Below are 18,109 nucleotides of genomic sequence, written 5' to 3'. Positions count from 1 at the left end.
TTATAGTAAATTATCAAATAAATTCAGCATGAATTTATTAAAGATAAAATTTTATTGAATTTTAGTGTTAGATATTCTTCTAATTATGTTTCAAATATTTTTATTTTTAAAAATTTTGATTTTTTTTAATATTGAATGTTGATTGTAATATTAACTAAGCAATATTGACTCTAAACACACTTTCTCTTTTAATTTTTGGTCAACCATATTCCTGTTCATTTTGATAAGCTATACGGTAATCGTTAGCATTTAGCTAACTGGGATTGAACTCCGAATATCAGCACATTTGCAACATGGTACTATGGTAGGTAGGTGGGTCAATTGGTCATTAACTTCTGAATCGAATATACCCCACATCCTTATGTTGGTTTTTTTTTTTTTTTAATTCTTAAAAATGTTAATTTTAAGTATATCAGGATATGAACTGCCCATGAGCCATATGATGGCATTTATTCCTCCTTTCCGGATAGAAATTTTGAGATCGAGCCTCTTCTAATATAATGCAACAAAAAAAAAAAAAACAGTATATGAACCTGATCAATTTTCTTAATTCGATTATACTAAATATACATTAAAATTAATTATTAATATAGAAATAATATTTTTATTTAAGTTTTATGTAATTTCATGTAATATAGGAGCATAATTTTTATATGATTTATGCGATTAAATGACTTTGTAAAGAATGAATTAAAATTTTATTATTTTTTGAAATTATTTTATACATGTTAATTTACATATTTTTTTATGATAATAATTTTTTTTTATATATACTACTAAATTAGTCATTATATATTTGTCAATATTTATATATAACGAATACTAATACATATTTATACATGACGAATACTAATGCGTTTTTTACAAAATAAAAGGTATAGTACTTTTTTAACTATAAAATTTAAATTTTAAATATTAAATTTTAAATTTTAAATACTAAATTTTAAACTAAAACTCTGAACCTAAATTATAAATTTTAAAATTAAAATATAATAAATAAAAATTAAATTTTATTTAATCAACAAGTACTCTTGATTAAATAAAAATGTCTTTGGACGAGCTTTTATATATATATATATATATATATATATATATATATATATATATTCACATATTTTTTTAATTGAATAATCAATTATTAAAATAATTAAATCTATCATATTAGAATAAAAATTTGTAATAAATAAATAATTAAAAATATTTAAAGCAATATAATGAATTTTTTTTATAAAATTATATACAATTATGTTAGATGTACACTAAAATTAATAGTTACTAAAAATAGATATTAGTATAAAATACATATTTATCTATTCTTCTATTCTATTATATCAAAATCAGATTTTTGTTGTACTTAATGATAGAGCGGACGTGACATGCTTCTGAGATTGTTTTTAGATTTATTTTTTTAATTCATTAAATATAATTTATTATAATAAATTAATTATATTAACTAATTAATTTGATTAGATATTAAATATCACAAAATTTATTATAATTTATGTAAATATATTTTAGTAGTATTTTTTAATTTATTTCTTTTAATATTCTGGTAGTATTTTCTAATTGATTTTTTTATTTTATTAAATCAAATTAATTATATTATGTGTATTAATTAATTAATTTAATTTATTTATTAGTTATTAAATTTAATAAATCTATGAATAAAATAGGCAACTAAGATATTTTTAATTAATAATTAAATTAAATAAAATTATATGTATTTAACCAAATTCAAATCATGTGAATTAAGGACTACACTAAAATAAAATAATTTCTTACTCAATTAAATTAAATACAATAAATACAAATTAATTTTGTTGGATAACCATAGTCTTCTGGTCTTTTCTATATAAATAGTTAAACAAAATTATGAGAATCATTAATTTTGTTGCTCTTGCTATTTCAGTTCTTCTTTTTTTTCTTTTATGTATAATTTTTTTATGCGTAAATTTACTTAAAATGAGAAAACATGGATAAGTGTTTAATTGATTGTTTGTTTGATGAATACTATAGTGCAGAATGTCTCAATTTAAGTATTCTATTATTGTCAATAGAAATTAAACCTGTAGTAATTCAGGATAGCCAATGTATTTTTTATAGTATTAAATAGAAGAATATTTGTTAAAATAAATATATCCATGGTAATGATTTTTTTTCAATCTATTATATCTTTTACCTAACAAATAATATTCATGCTGAATACATTATTTTTGTCACAAGACATACATGATTATAGATAATTTTATATAAAAATATTTTTGTAGTGACCAAATACCATATCGTTAACTTGCTAAAATTGATTCTCCTATAATCATGTCAATGTATAATACTTTCAGATAAAAACTGATTAGATTACATTTATTTCCAATGAGATGGACGAATTTTTGAACCTAATCACAGTTTAAATGAGGAAGGTTAAAATAATTATAATAATACAAATACAGTTTATTTTTAATATCCAATAATAATACATATATGAATTAAGACTGATATTGATTAATAAAATTTTTTTTCGATCAATATCTTAAAAACCAAAATTAATACTTAACTTTTATAATAATTATTATATATATTTTTAGTTTACTTTTTTAATAAAATTTTTTTATATAATTTTATATATCATTCCGTACAAAACACAAGAATATAAACTAATTCAAATATAAAAATACATATTATAAATAAACTAAGCAATATATATATATAATATATTAATTTTAATGATTAATTTTAAGATTAAAAATATTATTTTTAAATTCTATATACATATTTTATTATTTATAAATAGTAACTAGTTTTTTATATATCCATAATCAAATAATAATAATAACAACCACGACAATAATAATAACCTTTTATATACGGTAGAAATTAAAAAATAATTTTTTTTAAACAAAAGATAGAAAAATTTGAATTCGCCACTTGTGAGAGGACTGTGGTCAAAATACCCTAATAGAAAATAATCTCTTAAAAAGATGTAAATAATTATATAATATTTTACAATAAAACTACGTCAAAATTAAATTCAACTCCGGTACCTATAAGTTTTTTATTTATTTGTTCCTGCTTGGTTGATCTCTTTAGTACTATTCTTACGAACCCAAAAAAAAAAAAAAAAAAAATTCTTTATAAATACGTTGTAGCTAGCTAGTTCCAAACTTCCAATAATTATTCACAAGTTCATATTTTTGAAGAGAGAGAAAGAAACTAACGAAAAAAAAAAAGAAAAAGAAAAAGGAGCTGTTTTTCGTCACCTCGCCAAAACTCACTGCAAAATTTGTTGTTGTGTCGAGTTCCCATCAACGCTTCAATCTTGAGCTTAATCGTTGTTTTGTTCTCTTCCCAATCAACAAGTACTCATTGTTTTTTCGTATCTGCGTTGTTACTATCTTTGATTCTGATTCTGTTCCTTCACGCCAAAGTGAACTCCTTGGAAGTTTGCTCATTCAATTTTAATTTAATTCTTCGCCCCTCTTTTCTACAATATAATCATTTATTTACGCCATAGACGCATACATCAAATTAAAATAAACTCTTTCTTATAATCGTCAATTGCTTGCCTTAACTGACTTGCTTGCTGTCAAATTCTGTTTATCTTAGAAAATTAGCACAGATTTGATCACAGAAAAGTGAAATATTTTACCCCATATAGTTCTTTTTAATACTATAAGGTGGTGAAGATTCAAACTTTCTTTTGGAGAGAGAGAGAGAGTAGAAAAGGAAGGAGTTGTGTTGAAGAAAAAAAAAGTGAGAAAAATTGATTATGGCTGAGTTTGGAGGAAGATGGTTGAAGGGTGTTGTGGGAATGGGATCCATATGGATGTTGTTGCTATGTTTTGCATCTGTTATGGTGTTTGTTTCTGGTGAAAGGATGATGAAGATGGAAGTTCCATGGTTCAATGTTACTCAACAAGATCAGAGTTTCCTGAACATAGCTGTGAATTTCTTATGGCAATCTAATGAATCAGGTTATCAACATGTGTGGCCGGTAATTAAGCTCTTTATCCTTTTTCTTTTTCTTTTCTTTTTTCCTCACTTGATTTGTGTGTCTGATATTGTTTAATCTTCCAAAGGCAAAAAGAGATTTGGTGTTGTTTTGTTCAGTTTTTTAAGTCTTCTTTTTTAGTTTTAACTCTCATGGTGAGTGGTGACTGGTCTACAAGTTCAACAACCTTTTTGAATTCTTTGATTTTTTTTTTAGCTGACCCTTTTAAATGTATTTTGGGATTCAAAAAAGTATTTTTTTTTTGTTATTATTTTCAAATTGGTAGTGCAGTTATGTTATGTAGCAGCTTTGGCTAAAAAAAAGTGCTGCTAGAATTTATTGAATTTATTGTGATTGCTGATGTGTTGATGTAAAGTTCATTTTTTTCTACTGTATTATTATTATTATTATTATTATTATTATTATTATTATTATTATTATTATTATTATTATGTGTCGGGGAAGTTTATAAATGGATGTTAATATATATTTATTATAATATGTGCAGGATATGGAATTTGGGTGGAGAATTGTGCTTGGTAGCTTTATTGGATTTTGTGGAGCTGCATTTGGAAGCGTAGGTGGTGTTGGTGGAGGTGGCATATTTGTTCCCATGCTTAGTCTCATCATTGGTTTTGATCCAAAATCATCAACTGCTATCTCAAAATGTAAGACAAAAGCGCACATAATAATAAATTTGATGATCACCATTCTGCTATAAATTTCTCATTTGAGTTTGTTTATGCCAGATAGTGTTTAGGTGTACTAGCTGATTTGGCTCAAAGAAAATTTTAATCTCAAGATTTCTGCTGTTAATTTTTCATGAGTTATTTTAGTAGTTGCAGGAAGAGAATAATAAAACTTGTGTATTATAATAGTTTTACATTTCAAATAAAAGAATTGCAATTCCCATGAGTCCAGTTATCTTCAATTATAAACCAATTTTGTTTTTGTTTTCAGGTATGATCATGGGAGCAGCTTTGTCAACTGTTTACTACAACCTTAGACTAAGGCATCCAACATTGGATATGCCTATAATTGACTATGATTTGGCACTTCTCATTCAACCAATGCTGATGCTTGGAATCAGCATTGGAGTGACCTTCAATGTTCTTTTCCCTGATTGGATGGTCACTATACTGCTTATTGTTATCTTTGTAGGTAATGATGAATCTTAACATTGACTACAATTTAGGCTTTCACCTCTTTCTTACAGTTCTTACTGATCTTTGATGTGGTTTTTTGCAGTGACATCAACCAAGGCATTCTTTAAGGGTGTGGAAACTTGGAAGAAGGAAACCATAATGAAAAAGGTCTCATTAATATTTGTCTTCATTATAGTTTTCGGTGCTCCTCATTTTAATTATTGTTAGTAAATCTGTGTTTATTACAAACACTCAATTATGGATGCTTTCTGATAAACTTTGTAATAATGAGATTTTCAGTGTTTAATTTGGTGTCAATAATGTAGTGCTAGATTGCTAATTACTCGTTGCTCACTTCTTAACTTGTCTTGTTTAATTGTTGTTTAGGAAGCTGCTCAGCGACAAGAGACAAATGGTGAGTTCGGAAATCTTGTATTATGTACTCAAATACTCTCCTTTTCGGCTTTAAATAACCGTCCATTTGGATATACTAATCCATTAAAACTTAATAGTTCAACTTGGCTTTGTTCATGATAATTGAACTTTTAATGTACCATTATCTTGGATCATTTTCTCATGTCAAGGTTTATACAACTTTCTTTGTGATAGGTTCTGGTGCTGAAGCAGAGTACAAACCTCTTCCTGCCGGGCCAAATGGTGGCGCAGCAAAGAAGGAGGAACACCAGGTGACTGATGTCATTATTTTCCAGCTGGTTCTAATTGAACAGAATGAATTCATGTCTAACAATTCAGACCTTGCAGGTGACTATTATTGAAAATATATACTGGAAGGAGTTGGGATTACTTCTGTTTGTTTGGTTTTCATTTCTTGCACTACAGATTATCAAGGTTTGTACAACTAAGAATCAATTATACACTTCAAGATTCAATTTTGGCTATTTTTGTGTATGAAAGTTACTAGCTCTCAGATTCAATTCTAGTCTCAATAATTGCTTCTAGCAAAAGTGACTCTTTCACTTTCTGTTGGATCATTTTTAGAGAAACTAAGAAACATAAATCACTTTTAATAAAAGTTAATTCTAACTGAAAATCAATTCTAGAAAAGCAAAACGAAACACACACTAATCCAATACTTCCATTTTTCAATTAACAGGAATACTATACAACTACTTGTTCAACAGCATACTGGGTGCTGAACATTCTACAGGTAATTCTGCTCATGATGTTCCTCCATAGCATTAACCTTATTCGAGTCTTTTCGGCTTTGCTCGAATGCACACGACGTACCATTACTCCATTAGCACAAAACAAATTTTTCAAAAGATAATACCATGCATAATATTTTCATCTTTAACAGATTCCGGTGTCGGTTGGGGTAACTGCTTATGAGGCAAGTGGCTTATTTAGCGGACGTAGAGTAATCTCTTCGACCGGAGACGAAGGGAAAAATTTCACTGTTCTTCAGCTGTTTATATATTGCGTCTTCGGTTTACTGGCTGGAGTAGTTGGCGGCTTGCTGGGACTTGGAGGAGGATTTGTTATGGGACCACTGTTTTTGGAGTTGGGAGTCCCACCTCAGGTGAGTTTCATGTTGCACTAATATTATGAATCTTGTCACATTTTGGTAAAAGAATCATTGTCATATTGTCAAAATTGGTACCTAAAAACATTTTATGTATCTTGACAAATTATATGGTAAATTGAACTTATATGGTATTGACTAGATTCAATATCTTGTGTTTAGGTGTCAAGCGCCACTGCCACCTTCGCCATGATCTTCTCCTCATCCATGTCTGTTATAGAATACTACCTGTTGAAGCGTTTCCCGGTTCCTTATGGTTAGTTCCCGAGAATATTCTTTAGTACCCTGCATTTAGCCTTTGCGAGTCATGCGAGTCGGGCATCAGAGGAGAAAGAAGGGTTTGACTTTGACAAGTAAAATGTTATTCCAATTTACTCGTCAAGCCATTCTCTTCCCTCCTTTTTCCTCTAAGATCTCGACTCGCGAACGCACTCTTAATTTTCAGTTTTATCACTTAACGGGTGGATTATGATGCATGTGCTTTTCACAAAATGCTGCACAGCTGCATATTTGACTCTGGTGGCCACTATAGCTGCCTTGGTTGGACAGCATATTGTGAGGAGATTGATCATCCTATTTGGAAGAGCTTCCCTTATCATCTTCATTCTTGCTGGCACAATATTTGTTAGTGCAATCTCATTAGGTGAGACTCCTAATCTTTTCTCTTTCAAATTGTTTATACTGACATCTCAATGTGAAAAAGTATTTCATTTAATTAGATATGAATTCTTAGAAGTTATTTCTTTTTAATGATTCCTTTTGTTAGGTGGAGTTGGAATATCAAACATGGTATACAAGATTGAGAATCATGAATACATGGGATTTGAGAATCTGTGCAAATATGGATCATAACACACCCCATCTTGGAAGAATGATTTTGTCACGTTTTGCAATTTGCATATTTGTAGTAGCGGAAAAGCCAAGAGCTTTCAGGTAAAAAATTGTCCATTATTCTAAATTTTGCCAACTCATGCTGTAATCTGTAGGACATTTCCAGACTGAAATTATATATAATATATATTTTTTCTCCCTACAATCCCAAATCACTGTGCATTGTTGGTGATTTGCTTTGTTTTTTTACTTGTCTTTTGGTTGGAACATGTGGTTGGCATGTTAATTGTTAAAAGTTGATGATGACAACACGTAAGGGGACAATTATTTAATTTCATATCTACCAATTCGGTATCTAAAAGATTTTTGCCATAAGAAAAAAAGTCTCTAAAAAATATTATCACAAAACAATTCCTGAATAATTAAAAAAAATAAAAATAACTAATAAATATTATGTTTTTTTGTGAGTAACAAAAAAATTTCGTATTTAGCAAATGATTTATCTATTTGATCCAAATTTTTTTGGCAATATTTGAATAAATATTTAGAAAGAGCATAAAAAAATTCGAAATAAAATTTGATCTCTAGATTTTTTTATTTTTAAAATATTTGGTCATTCACATTAATTTTTTTAAATAATTTACTTAATATAAAATTATCAAATTTTGAGAATGAAAAAATTTTATTTTTCTCACGATGTTTGTAAAAAATTATATTAAAATATAGTTTCTAAAGTTTTTTTTAGAATATATATTTAATATTTATTTTTTGTTGTATTTTTTAAATCTTTTAAAAGTTTATTTGTTGTTAATATTTTTTAGGAGTACCATTTTGATAATTTAGTCTTATTTAATATTTGAGTAATTATCCAAATCAGTCTTAAAGAATTTTAAAATCGGACATTTTAATCTCCAAGAAAAATTAATACACAGATTGATCTCCAAGCTGATAGACAAATCAGTTTCCGATTCATTTTCCGGCAGAGTAATTACCCAGATCAGTAAAGATTTTAAAAGTGGATATTTTAGTCTCCTAGAAAAATTAATGTACAAATTGATCCCTAACATTTCTCTCCGTTAAACATAGCAGTCCTCTGTCCAAAAATAAAATAAAATAAAATAATTATTATTATTATTAATTGCATAATAATATTGTATTATAATCTTTTTGTATTTTTTGGACAACAATAATAATAAATTTATTCATTATATATATATATATATATATATATATATATATATATATATATATATATATATATATAGTTACTCAATAATAATAATAATAATAATAATAATAATAATAATCAATAAAATTACCAGAGATTGTTTTATAAGAAATTCAAGGTTAAAATTATTTGATATTTTTGTATTTAATATAATCAAAAAATGTGTTATTTTAAAAAATATATTTGTATTAAAAGAAACATGTATTCAAAGTAGTAAACTCGTAGTTTTTACTTCGACTCGATGGACTGGCATAAAATCATAATTCGTAGAATCGTAAGACGAAACGTAAATATAACTCGTAAATTATACAAATATATATATAAAAAGTTATACCATAAAATTAATTTAAGATTAATTCAATATAGTATATATATGAACATATCATAATATGTTTATCAGGATATGAATATGGCCAATTTATCATAAAGCATTGTATGCAGAAACAGAGTTAATCATCGAAAACAAAATTTGAGTATATATGTCATGTACATCATGTATAACATCAAATGCATTATTAAATCATCCGTCAATATATATGGACATGAATACAAGAATATAATTTCAATATATCAACCAAAAGAGAATTTAATATAACATATTTTTAGAATATTAGAGTAGTAACGTAGAAGAACAATCATGAGGAACAATCATGAGGTATGACCTCCTGAGTAACTAAGAACACCACATATAAAAACAGAGCATAAAAGTGGAAAACAACACAACGACAGAATTAGCAAAGCGGTGATTCGACGAGGCTTAGTGGGGACTAGAAAGACAGAAGCATTCATTGGAACAACATTAACGGTGACAAGTAGCAAGCTTTGGCGAGAGCAAAAGAGAAGGAAGAGATTGAGTCATCGAGAGATTGAGCGAAAACAAAAAAAAAAAGCCTCCCACGATTAAAATTTCAGGAGTCTAAAAGGGACAGAAATGGCACCTAGGGTTTCATCATTCTTCACCACTAATTGAGCTAAGAAACCATGCTTCTCCTCAGTCTGCTTCCTTAGATGCTACACGACAAGAAATCTACGATTCTAGCAAGCCGGCGTTTTTGCTCGGCAATTCTGCATAAACGACTACTTTCCAGAACAAAAACTAGAATCGAGACGAGAGGAAGAGATAAAGTCGCAAAATCGTGCGATTCAGCGAGTTGAATCGCGATTTTGTCTACCTTGCATGTATTTAATATAAATCCAAATTAAAATATTTTTTTAATACATATTTTTTAATACAAATATATTTTTTTACATAGGACATCTTTTGATTATATTAAATACAAAAATATCAAATGGTTTTAATCTTGAATTTCTGGTAGAATAATTTCTAATAATTTTATTATTATTATTATTATTATTATTATTATTATTATTATTATTGTTGAGTGACTATATATATATAAGAATTTAATGAATAAATTCATTATTATTTTTGTTTAAAAAATACAAAAGATATAGTACAATATTATTGTGCAATTAATAATAATAATAATAGTAATAATTTTATTTTATTTTATTTTTGGACGGAGGACTGTTATGTCGAACGAAAAAAAATATTGGGGATTGATTTTGTACATTAATTTTTTTGGGACTAAAATGTCCATTTTTAAAATTCTTGGAAACTGATCTGGATAATTACTCTGCCGGAAAATAAATTGAAGACTGATTTGTTTGTCGGAATAAAACATTAATAATTGATCTATATATTAATTTTTTTTAGAAACTAAAATGTCTAATTTTAAAATTCTTAAGATTGATTTGGGTAATTACTCTTAATATTTTAGTAATACAGAAAGACACCGTATAAAAAACGAAAAAGTCTAAAAAGCTATCAATGTAACGTGTTCATCTTCTGAAAGCGGTTTCTTTTTGTCTTCTGTTTTTCTTTATTAGTCACATTAAGGTAGCGTTTGGTAGAGAGATAGAGACTGAAAGACTGAGACAGAGAGACAGAGACTAAGAGACAGAGACCGAAATAAATTTTAGTATTTTGTTTAGTGTAAAGTGAGAGACAGAAATTGAAACAAGAATAAAACTCTAATTTAATTTGCAAAAAGAATAAAATTGGAATTAATTAATTGAAATGAGGGTATTTTAGATATAAAATGTTATTAAAATTTCAATCTCCGTCTCTAAAAATTTCAGTCCCTTGTATTCCTATTTTTTAGAGGTACTGAAATACTGAAATTTTAAAGAAAGAGACAGAAATTTTAGTACTAGTCTCTAAACCAACAAATATAATATTGTGTCTCAATCTCCCAATCTCTATCTCAATACCTCAAAACAAATGCTACCTATAATAGAGATTTGATTATTTGAATTCGGCTTTAAATATGAAAAGCATTATGTGACCATCACTCGTTTCTTAAAAGGGAGCTTCAAAAGTAGAAAAGAACTAGATACGGCTTTCGGCAATAGATAATTTGGTTTCATCTATAATCTTAAAGAAAGGGGAACAAAAACTTGATTGATATGTAAACACCTAATGGGAGAACAATTAGTCAAGAATTGTGATATTATGTTATTATCATCAGATTTGATCAATGGATGATAAACCCTTTTCCTTCCATTTAATTACACTCATTTTTTGTGAAGCTTTTAGCCAACCTATTTACTTTTTGAAGACTTAAAATTAGGTCAATTTTATTGTGTCTATGAATTATTGTTTAAATTTTATTCAATTTATTTTCTGTAATAAATTTTAATTTTTAAAATTATTTATTTTTATATTTTTAAATTAAATATTAATTTTTAATATTTTTTTGATAAATTAACCACCATCTTTTAAGCACTATAATATTAATCTTTTAAACACTATATTATTCACTGAAAAAATATTTGAGTTTGTTCGGATTTTCGATACTATAATCTAAGTTCTGACACCCTCAACTAACGGATTTTTTATTTAAATAAATAAAATAAATTTAATAATTATCAAAATAAACAATTTAAAAAATATTTATCAAAATAAATATCATTCTCTTATCTCGTTTATACTATAAATGAGATAATTTTGCATGTGATATATGTATTTTTTAAAAAAAATAAAAAAATAAAAAATATTAATAATATCAATGATCCAAATTTTTAGCATGCAATTAGTACATAAAAAGATTGGTAGAAGAAATTAAAATAGATATATTTGATCAATTTTAGTCTATTTTACAAATTAATATTCCTTTTGTTGAGGTTTTGGAGCAAATGCCTCTCTATATCAAATTCATGAAAGAATTGTTGTCAAAGAATAAGCCTTTAAAGGGAGATGAGACAGTGGTCCTGACTAAAGAATGTAGTGCCATAATTCAGAATAACTTGCCAAGGAAGATGCTAGATTCAGGGAGCTTTCAAATTCCATGCACCATTGGGAGCACAACCTTTGAGAAAGCATTATGTGATCTAGGAGCAAGCATCAATTTAATGCCCTTGTTTGTGATGAAGAAGTTGCAAATCCAAGAGGCACAACCCACAAGGATAACATTACAGATGGCAGACAAATCTATAAAGCCTGCATACGGATTAGTGGAGGATATCTTGGTCAAAGTGGGTAAGTTCTTCCTCCCAGTAGATTTTGTGATTTTTGACACAGGAGAGGATGAGAATGCCTCTATAATTCTAAGAAGACCATTCCTAGCCACTGGAAGAGCTCTGATTGATGTAGAAGTGGGTGAATTAGTGCTTAGAGTGCATGATGAGCAACTAGTCTTTCATGTCTTCAAGGATATACATTTAGTAGGTGAAGAAGAGAGGTGCATGCAGACTGAGCTTATTGATCCAAACCTTCAAGAACCCCCTGATGACGGATAGCAGAATCTGCAGCTCAAACCTCTTTTGGTGACAATCAATAAAATCCCCCCTGATATCAAACCTAAGTTTGGTGTCCGAAATGCATCATCCACCAAAGAGGAGGTTCCCAAAAAGAAGAAAATACTCAGGAAATGGAGAAACAAGAAGATCCTCACTGAAGGTTTCTCCCCAGAAACGAAAGTGGTGTTGACTAGCAATCTAGTGTGGATTTATACAGCAACAGAATCCTCTCTCTGGAGCATATTGAGCTACTTTATGGAGACACAGGAAAGAAGTTCAAAGTAAGGGGTGGAGAGCTAAGCCCCTATGATCCTTCTCCATAGAGGAGCTGATCGTCAAGCTAGTGACGGTAAAGAAGCGATTGTCAGGAGGCAACCCGATAATTTCGTATCCTTAATTATTTTCCGTAGTAGTGGTTTTCTTATTTATTTGATTTTTATTAAGTTTGTACTATTTTTCTTTCGTTTTACATGTGTTCTGATCATGCAGTTATTTTAGAACAGGAACCGAACACTTCGAAAAAAATTTGCAAAAAAAAAGAGAGAGAAGAAGAGAGAAGAGAAAATAGGCCGTCAGTTGCGCTGGAGTTGTGCAGGAACTATGCATCGCGCACCAGCTCACCCACGTCTACGCGTACCAGACGCGTACGCGTCCCTCTGATTCTCAGACCACCCACGCGTGCGCATGCCTGACGCGCATGCGTGCCTTGAAAAATCAACGTAAATGGGTGCATAGCCGAAAGTTATGCTGGTCTCGCGTTGGTACTGTGCTAGCCGCGCAACTCAACCCACGCATCCGCATCCCTGATGCGTTCGCGTCACCCTCACCATGTGGCCAACCACGCGTGCGCGTGCCTGACGCACACGTGTCGATCGCGCCGCATCACTTACCCAGCGCGCCGCCCAGATTTCAATTATTCTCTCTCCCTCCCAAATCCTAATTCTCTCTTGTTCTTTTATCCTTTTATACTTATTTTATCATACTAATTGTTTTTATGTCCCTCTCTATTTTCAGTTCTTCTTTGCTTGAGGACAAGCAAACCTTTAAGTTTAGTGTTGTCGCTTCGCTTGTAGATTTTTTGTTTATTTTAATGGCACCAAAGGGAGGCGAATCATTTTCACGAAGGAGCACAACCTGAAGAATGAGACTGCCACTAGAATAACTGAGGTGGTTGAGTTCCTTTCATTCTATATTATTTCCTCCCGCTCTTACTATGTTATGTTCCGGTTTTCTACTGTTTTGTTTTAGTTATTCCATGATCCTTTGTTATTTCAATTCCTAAGTTCCAGTTTATTTTGCTATTTTTTTATTTTATTTTATTTGCTTTAATGTTGAAAGGTATCTCATGTATTACCCACCGAGCTTGAAATCAAAAAGAAAGAAGAAAATATGTAGTGCATGAGAAATTGAATTTAATTTTAAGAATAGTCTTATTTACTTAAATGTGGTGGTATTATTTGTAATTCTGAATGCATAATATGAACAGTGCATAGTTGAATTTGAATCAAAGGATGTTGATGTATAAGGAACAGGAATTTAGAGAACTATTATGACTTCTCTGAAATTTATAAAAGTTTAATCCTTGAAGCAGAAGAAAATAGCAAAAAAATAAAAAATAAAAAAATAAAAGCAAGGTCCAAGGCTCTGAGCATCAATAACTAAGGAGGTAAGACATGATTAAAAGCTCAAATAGTTGTTTCCCTAGTCATATGCTTGTGGTGTGATTGTGTCAAGTAATTCTTGAGACAGAACACTAAGAGTCGAGATCAAATGCATTTAACAGAGTATGCCAAAGGCTTTGAGCACCACTGTCTGGGAGTAACTGAAAGAGAAATCAGAACTTAAAGAGAGTTTCCCAGTTAAGTGCTTGTGGTGTTTCTGTATCAAATAACCCTTGAGACAACACATTTAAAGTCATGGCTAGACTCAAGGTGCAAAGCACCAAAAAAAATAAATTAAAGTGAATTTTGCTGTGTTCAAGGATTAAACTGGAGTATAAAGATCAGAAAATTCATAATATGATCCGGATTCTAATTCCGAATTACACTAACATTCCTCTGATTCAAAGGAGAGTGAAATGCCAAAACTGTTCAAAGTTACAATGAATAAACCCCATTTTAAGAATAGACTTGAGCATGACTAAACTCTCACTTCTCATGCAAATTCACATCTTAATCATGCACTTATTTTTGTTGCTTGAGGACAAGCAACAATTCAAGTTTGGTGTTGTGATGCGTGAGCATCTTTCCTATCTTTTCCTAGTGAATTTGCATTTAAATTGTTGAGTTTAATCAAGAATTAATTATCTTTTAGCCACTATGGATGCTACTTTGAGTCTTGTGCAATTCTGTTTATTTTAGGTAGCATTTGGCTGGATTTGGAGCACAAGAAATAAAGGAGATGACCAGCGAGGAGCGACACGTGCGCGTACCTGACACGTGCGTGTGATTTGGAGATTTGCACAGCAACGCGTGCCTGACGCGTGCGTGTGATTTGGAGATTTGCACAACGACGCGTGTGCATATCTGATGCGTATGCGTGACACGTGAAGAAGACCATCGACGTGTACGCGTGACATGCGCCACGTGTAGAAAACGCAGAAAACGTTAAGGGCAATTTCTGAGCCCCATTTTGGCACTCAAGTAAGGCGCAGCTCTTTGCCAAGTTAGGCGCGAATCCAGTGAAGTCAAGTGGTCCTCATGTTACAAGGCGCAGATTATTTAATTAATTCTGATTTAAATTTAAATTTTATTTTAGGAAAAGATATTATTTTAAATTTTAGAAATTAGATTTTAAATTTATTAGGATTAGATATAAAAGAGAAAAGAAACTTCTCTTCAAGGGGATTCTATTCCAATTTTCATTCCGTATTTTACATTTTACCTGAATCCTTATTTTCTCTTCGAGTCATGAGCAACTAAACCTCCACTATTAAGGTTAGAAGCTCTGTCTATTGTATGGATTGATACTATTATTTTCTATTTTAATTCATGTACTGATTTATATTTCAAGAATTGTTTTTGTTCTTTATTTCATGAAATTGGGTGGAACGGAAGTATGACCCTCTTTCTAATTGAGTTCTTGTATAACTTGGAAAAGCTCTTTACTTGAACAACAGTTTGAAAACATATTCTCCTAAATTTCTAATCATCTGGATGTAACGGGATACGTGACATATAATCCTCTTATATTTGGATAATTATGATTTTTGTGGCATAATAACTAGAATTAAACTTCACCCCCTAATTGGAATTAATTGACCAAGGAATTGGCAGTTGATGAATTTTAGAGGAGACTAGAAAAGTCTAAGGAATTAGGGTCTAGTCACATATAGTTTGCTGTGAATTAAATCTTGCATGATTAAAATAAATTAATAAGAAAAGTCAATCCGGAAAATAGATAACTCTGAAGTCTTAACTGCCTTCTTCATATTATTTTCACCTCAATTTATTGCTTGCTTTCTGATTCTCTGAATTACTGTTTAATGCTTTTGAACACTCAAACACTATTTTTTGCTTGTCTAACTAAGTAAATCACTTAACCATTGTTGCTTAATCCATCAATTCTTGTGGGATCAACCCTCACTCACCTGAGGTATTACTTGGTACGACCCAATACACTTGTCGGTTAGTTTGTGGGTTATAAATCCCTCACCAAGTATATCTTGTTTACAGTCTAAACGAGATAAACACGTGTCGCGTAGACATCTCTTATCTCGTTTACGGATTTGGATCCTCTAAAGTTTGAATTTTACTTTAGAGAGTAAAGTGTGATCTCTCACCATTGATTCATAGGTGGGACCAAGAATAAATATGAAAGAGAAACTATTTAAGGGTAGAAGATCATACTTTACTCTCTAAAGTGAAATTCAAACTTTAGAGGATCCAAATCCCTCGTTTACACTGTAAATGAGATACATGCAAAATTATCTCGTTTACAGTATAAACGAGATAAGAGATGATTATTTATTTCGGTAAATATTTTTTAAATTATTTATTTTGGTAATTATTAAATTTATTTTATTTATTTAAATAAAAAATCCCTCAACTAACGCCTCATGTTAATAATAATAAAAAACTAACGTCTCAATAACTAAATTAGATTGATCTAGCGACTAACTGATTAGTCTGTTTAAGTAAGTATCAAGATTTTAATCTCATTTTGCGTATTAAGGGTATTTAAGACTCTATTCTACCCAAAACTTGATTTAGACCCAAAATATTTTTACCTGATTCGAATTTGTTATTTTTATCGAATATTATTTCGGACCGAATTCGAGTTATGCTATAGGCCACCTAACCTAGCCTAAAGTTATTTTATAGAATAAAAATATATAATTTGGAGTAAAACTAGTAATATCATATTATACTTTTATACTTCAATTAATATTTTTTATATTATACAATATTGTTCTGAGGTTTACCTAGAGTAATTTGAGTTTGAACGTGAGATCTAGATGCTTTTTGGTGAAAGACCCGACTTTTTCTGTATGAAGTCGTTCGAATTCCTCGTAAGGAGTAGGGGTGTTACTTGCAAGAGATTTCGATACTTAAATTTGTAAAAGTTTTAGTCAGGTTTTTAATAGATTAGAATTTGAAAAATACCTGAGGATGTAAGGGTATTTATAATTGTAGAGGTGGAGTCAATAACCACCTTTTGAACAATCCCACCTTTGATGATGGATTGGTTACCACCTTTAAACCCATGTCGTCGTGCCCGACTTCCATGAGCTTGTGTAGGTCTGAACAATATTGTAGAATGTTGATTGAGCTTTATTCTTTTTGGGCGTTTCTAGGTTGTGAGTTAGGATATGAACAAATATTTTTATTTTAAAATAATTTATTTTTGTATAAATATGATATAATATTTATTAAATTTCATTTTTAACAGTAAAATTTATTATTTTGATATATAAAATTTACAAATTTGTATGTACTAATTTTATATCGAATCAATTTAGTTTAAGTTGATTTATTTTTGGTCACTTTCAGAAAGTCATAATAGACTTGATAATCTTTTAGGATCGAATCTAGATCTAATTAAACGTAGTCCATAAACACTTTTTGTTGTGCATATAGAAATTTGAATTTTACTTTGTGTATTTAACAATCTATTAATCAGTAATAAATTTTTAAATAAAAGTCTAATCTATGATAAATTAATCTTTATTCTGCTAAATTTTAAAAAAACCTAACATCTTGTTACTGCAAAAAGAAAAAAAAATATTATTTAAAAAAATATAACTTCAAAAGATATGAATAACAAATGATTCTCTAGTTGAAAGAAACGGATTGAAGCGAAAAAAAAAGTTGAATGACTTTTTATTTTTTTGAGATATATTTAAAAAATAAAAAAATAATAGATAATATAAAAAAATAATTATACTTTTATATTATAAAATATATTAAAAAAATGATAATATCATGTCTTTTAGTTTTTGTTTTTGTTCGAATGTATCTTCTTATATTTATATCTAATGTCTTTTTATGCTAGTTGCCTCCATTCAAATTTCACCAATTTGGCATTAATACTCCTTATCAATATCATGAAAGTTATGAAAATTAAAATGATTAAAA

The 18,109-nt window shown here is 29.2% G+C and overlaps 1 protein-coding gene across 2 annotated transcripts; it reads left to right on the top strand.

Annotated features, from left to right (window-relative positions):
* Positions 1–3,036: 3,036 nt before the first annotated feature.
* Positions 3,037–7,709, top strand: LOC112716169 (sulfite exporter TauE/SafE family protein 3). 2 transcript variants are annotated; one of them, XM_072205228.1, is made up of 13 exons: positions 3,162–3,353; positions 3,672–3,988; positions 4,494–4,653; positions 4,946–5,146; positions 5,234–5,298; positions 5,518–5,545; positions 5,740–5,816; positions 5,893–5,979; positions 6,245–6,298; positions 6,449–6,670; positions 6,836–6,929; positions 7,176–7,316; positions 7,440–7,709. In XM_072205228.1, the coding sequence occupies exons 2-13, from the start codon at positions 3,764–3,766 to the stop codon at positions 7,523–7,525; spliced, it is 1,440 nt and encodes a 479-aa protein (XP_072061329.1). In that variant the 5' UTR covers positions 3,162–3,353; positions 3,672–3,763; the 3' UTR covers positions 7,526–7,709. The 2 variants fall into 2 exon arrangements, with proteins under 2 accessions (XP_025623816.1, XP_072061329.1); XM_025768031.3 differs by having other exon boundaries at positions 3,037–3,988.
* The last annotated feature ends 10,400 nt before the right edge of the window (positions 7,710–18,109 follow it).

Source organism: Arachis hypogaea, chromosome 10, assembly GCF_003086295.3.
Source record: "Arachis hypogaea cultivar Tifrunner chromosome 10, arahy.Tifrunner.gnm2.J5K5, whole genome shotgun sequence".
NCBI lineage: Eukaryota > Viridiplantae > Streptophyta > Magnoliopsida > Fabales > Fabaceae > Arachis > Arachis hypogaea.
The sequence above is the reverse complement of the archived record's forward strand: the minus strand, read 5'-3'. Positions and strand labels throughout refer to the sequence as shown.

Coding starts and splice junctions, on each gene's coding strand:
- LOC112716169 (XM_025768031.3), top strand. CDS start 3,764: ATGGCTGAGTTTGGAGGAAGATGGTTGAAGGGTGTTGTGGGAATGGGA. Junction 3,989..4,493: donor GTTATCAACATGTGTGGCCG/GTAATTAAGCTC, acceptor TAATATGTGCAG/GATATGGAATTTGGGTGGAG. Junction 5,980..6,244: donor TTGCACTACAGATTATCAAG/GTTTGTACAACT, acceptor TTCAATTAACAG/GAATACTATACAACTACTTG.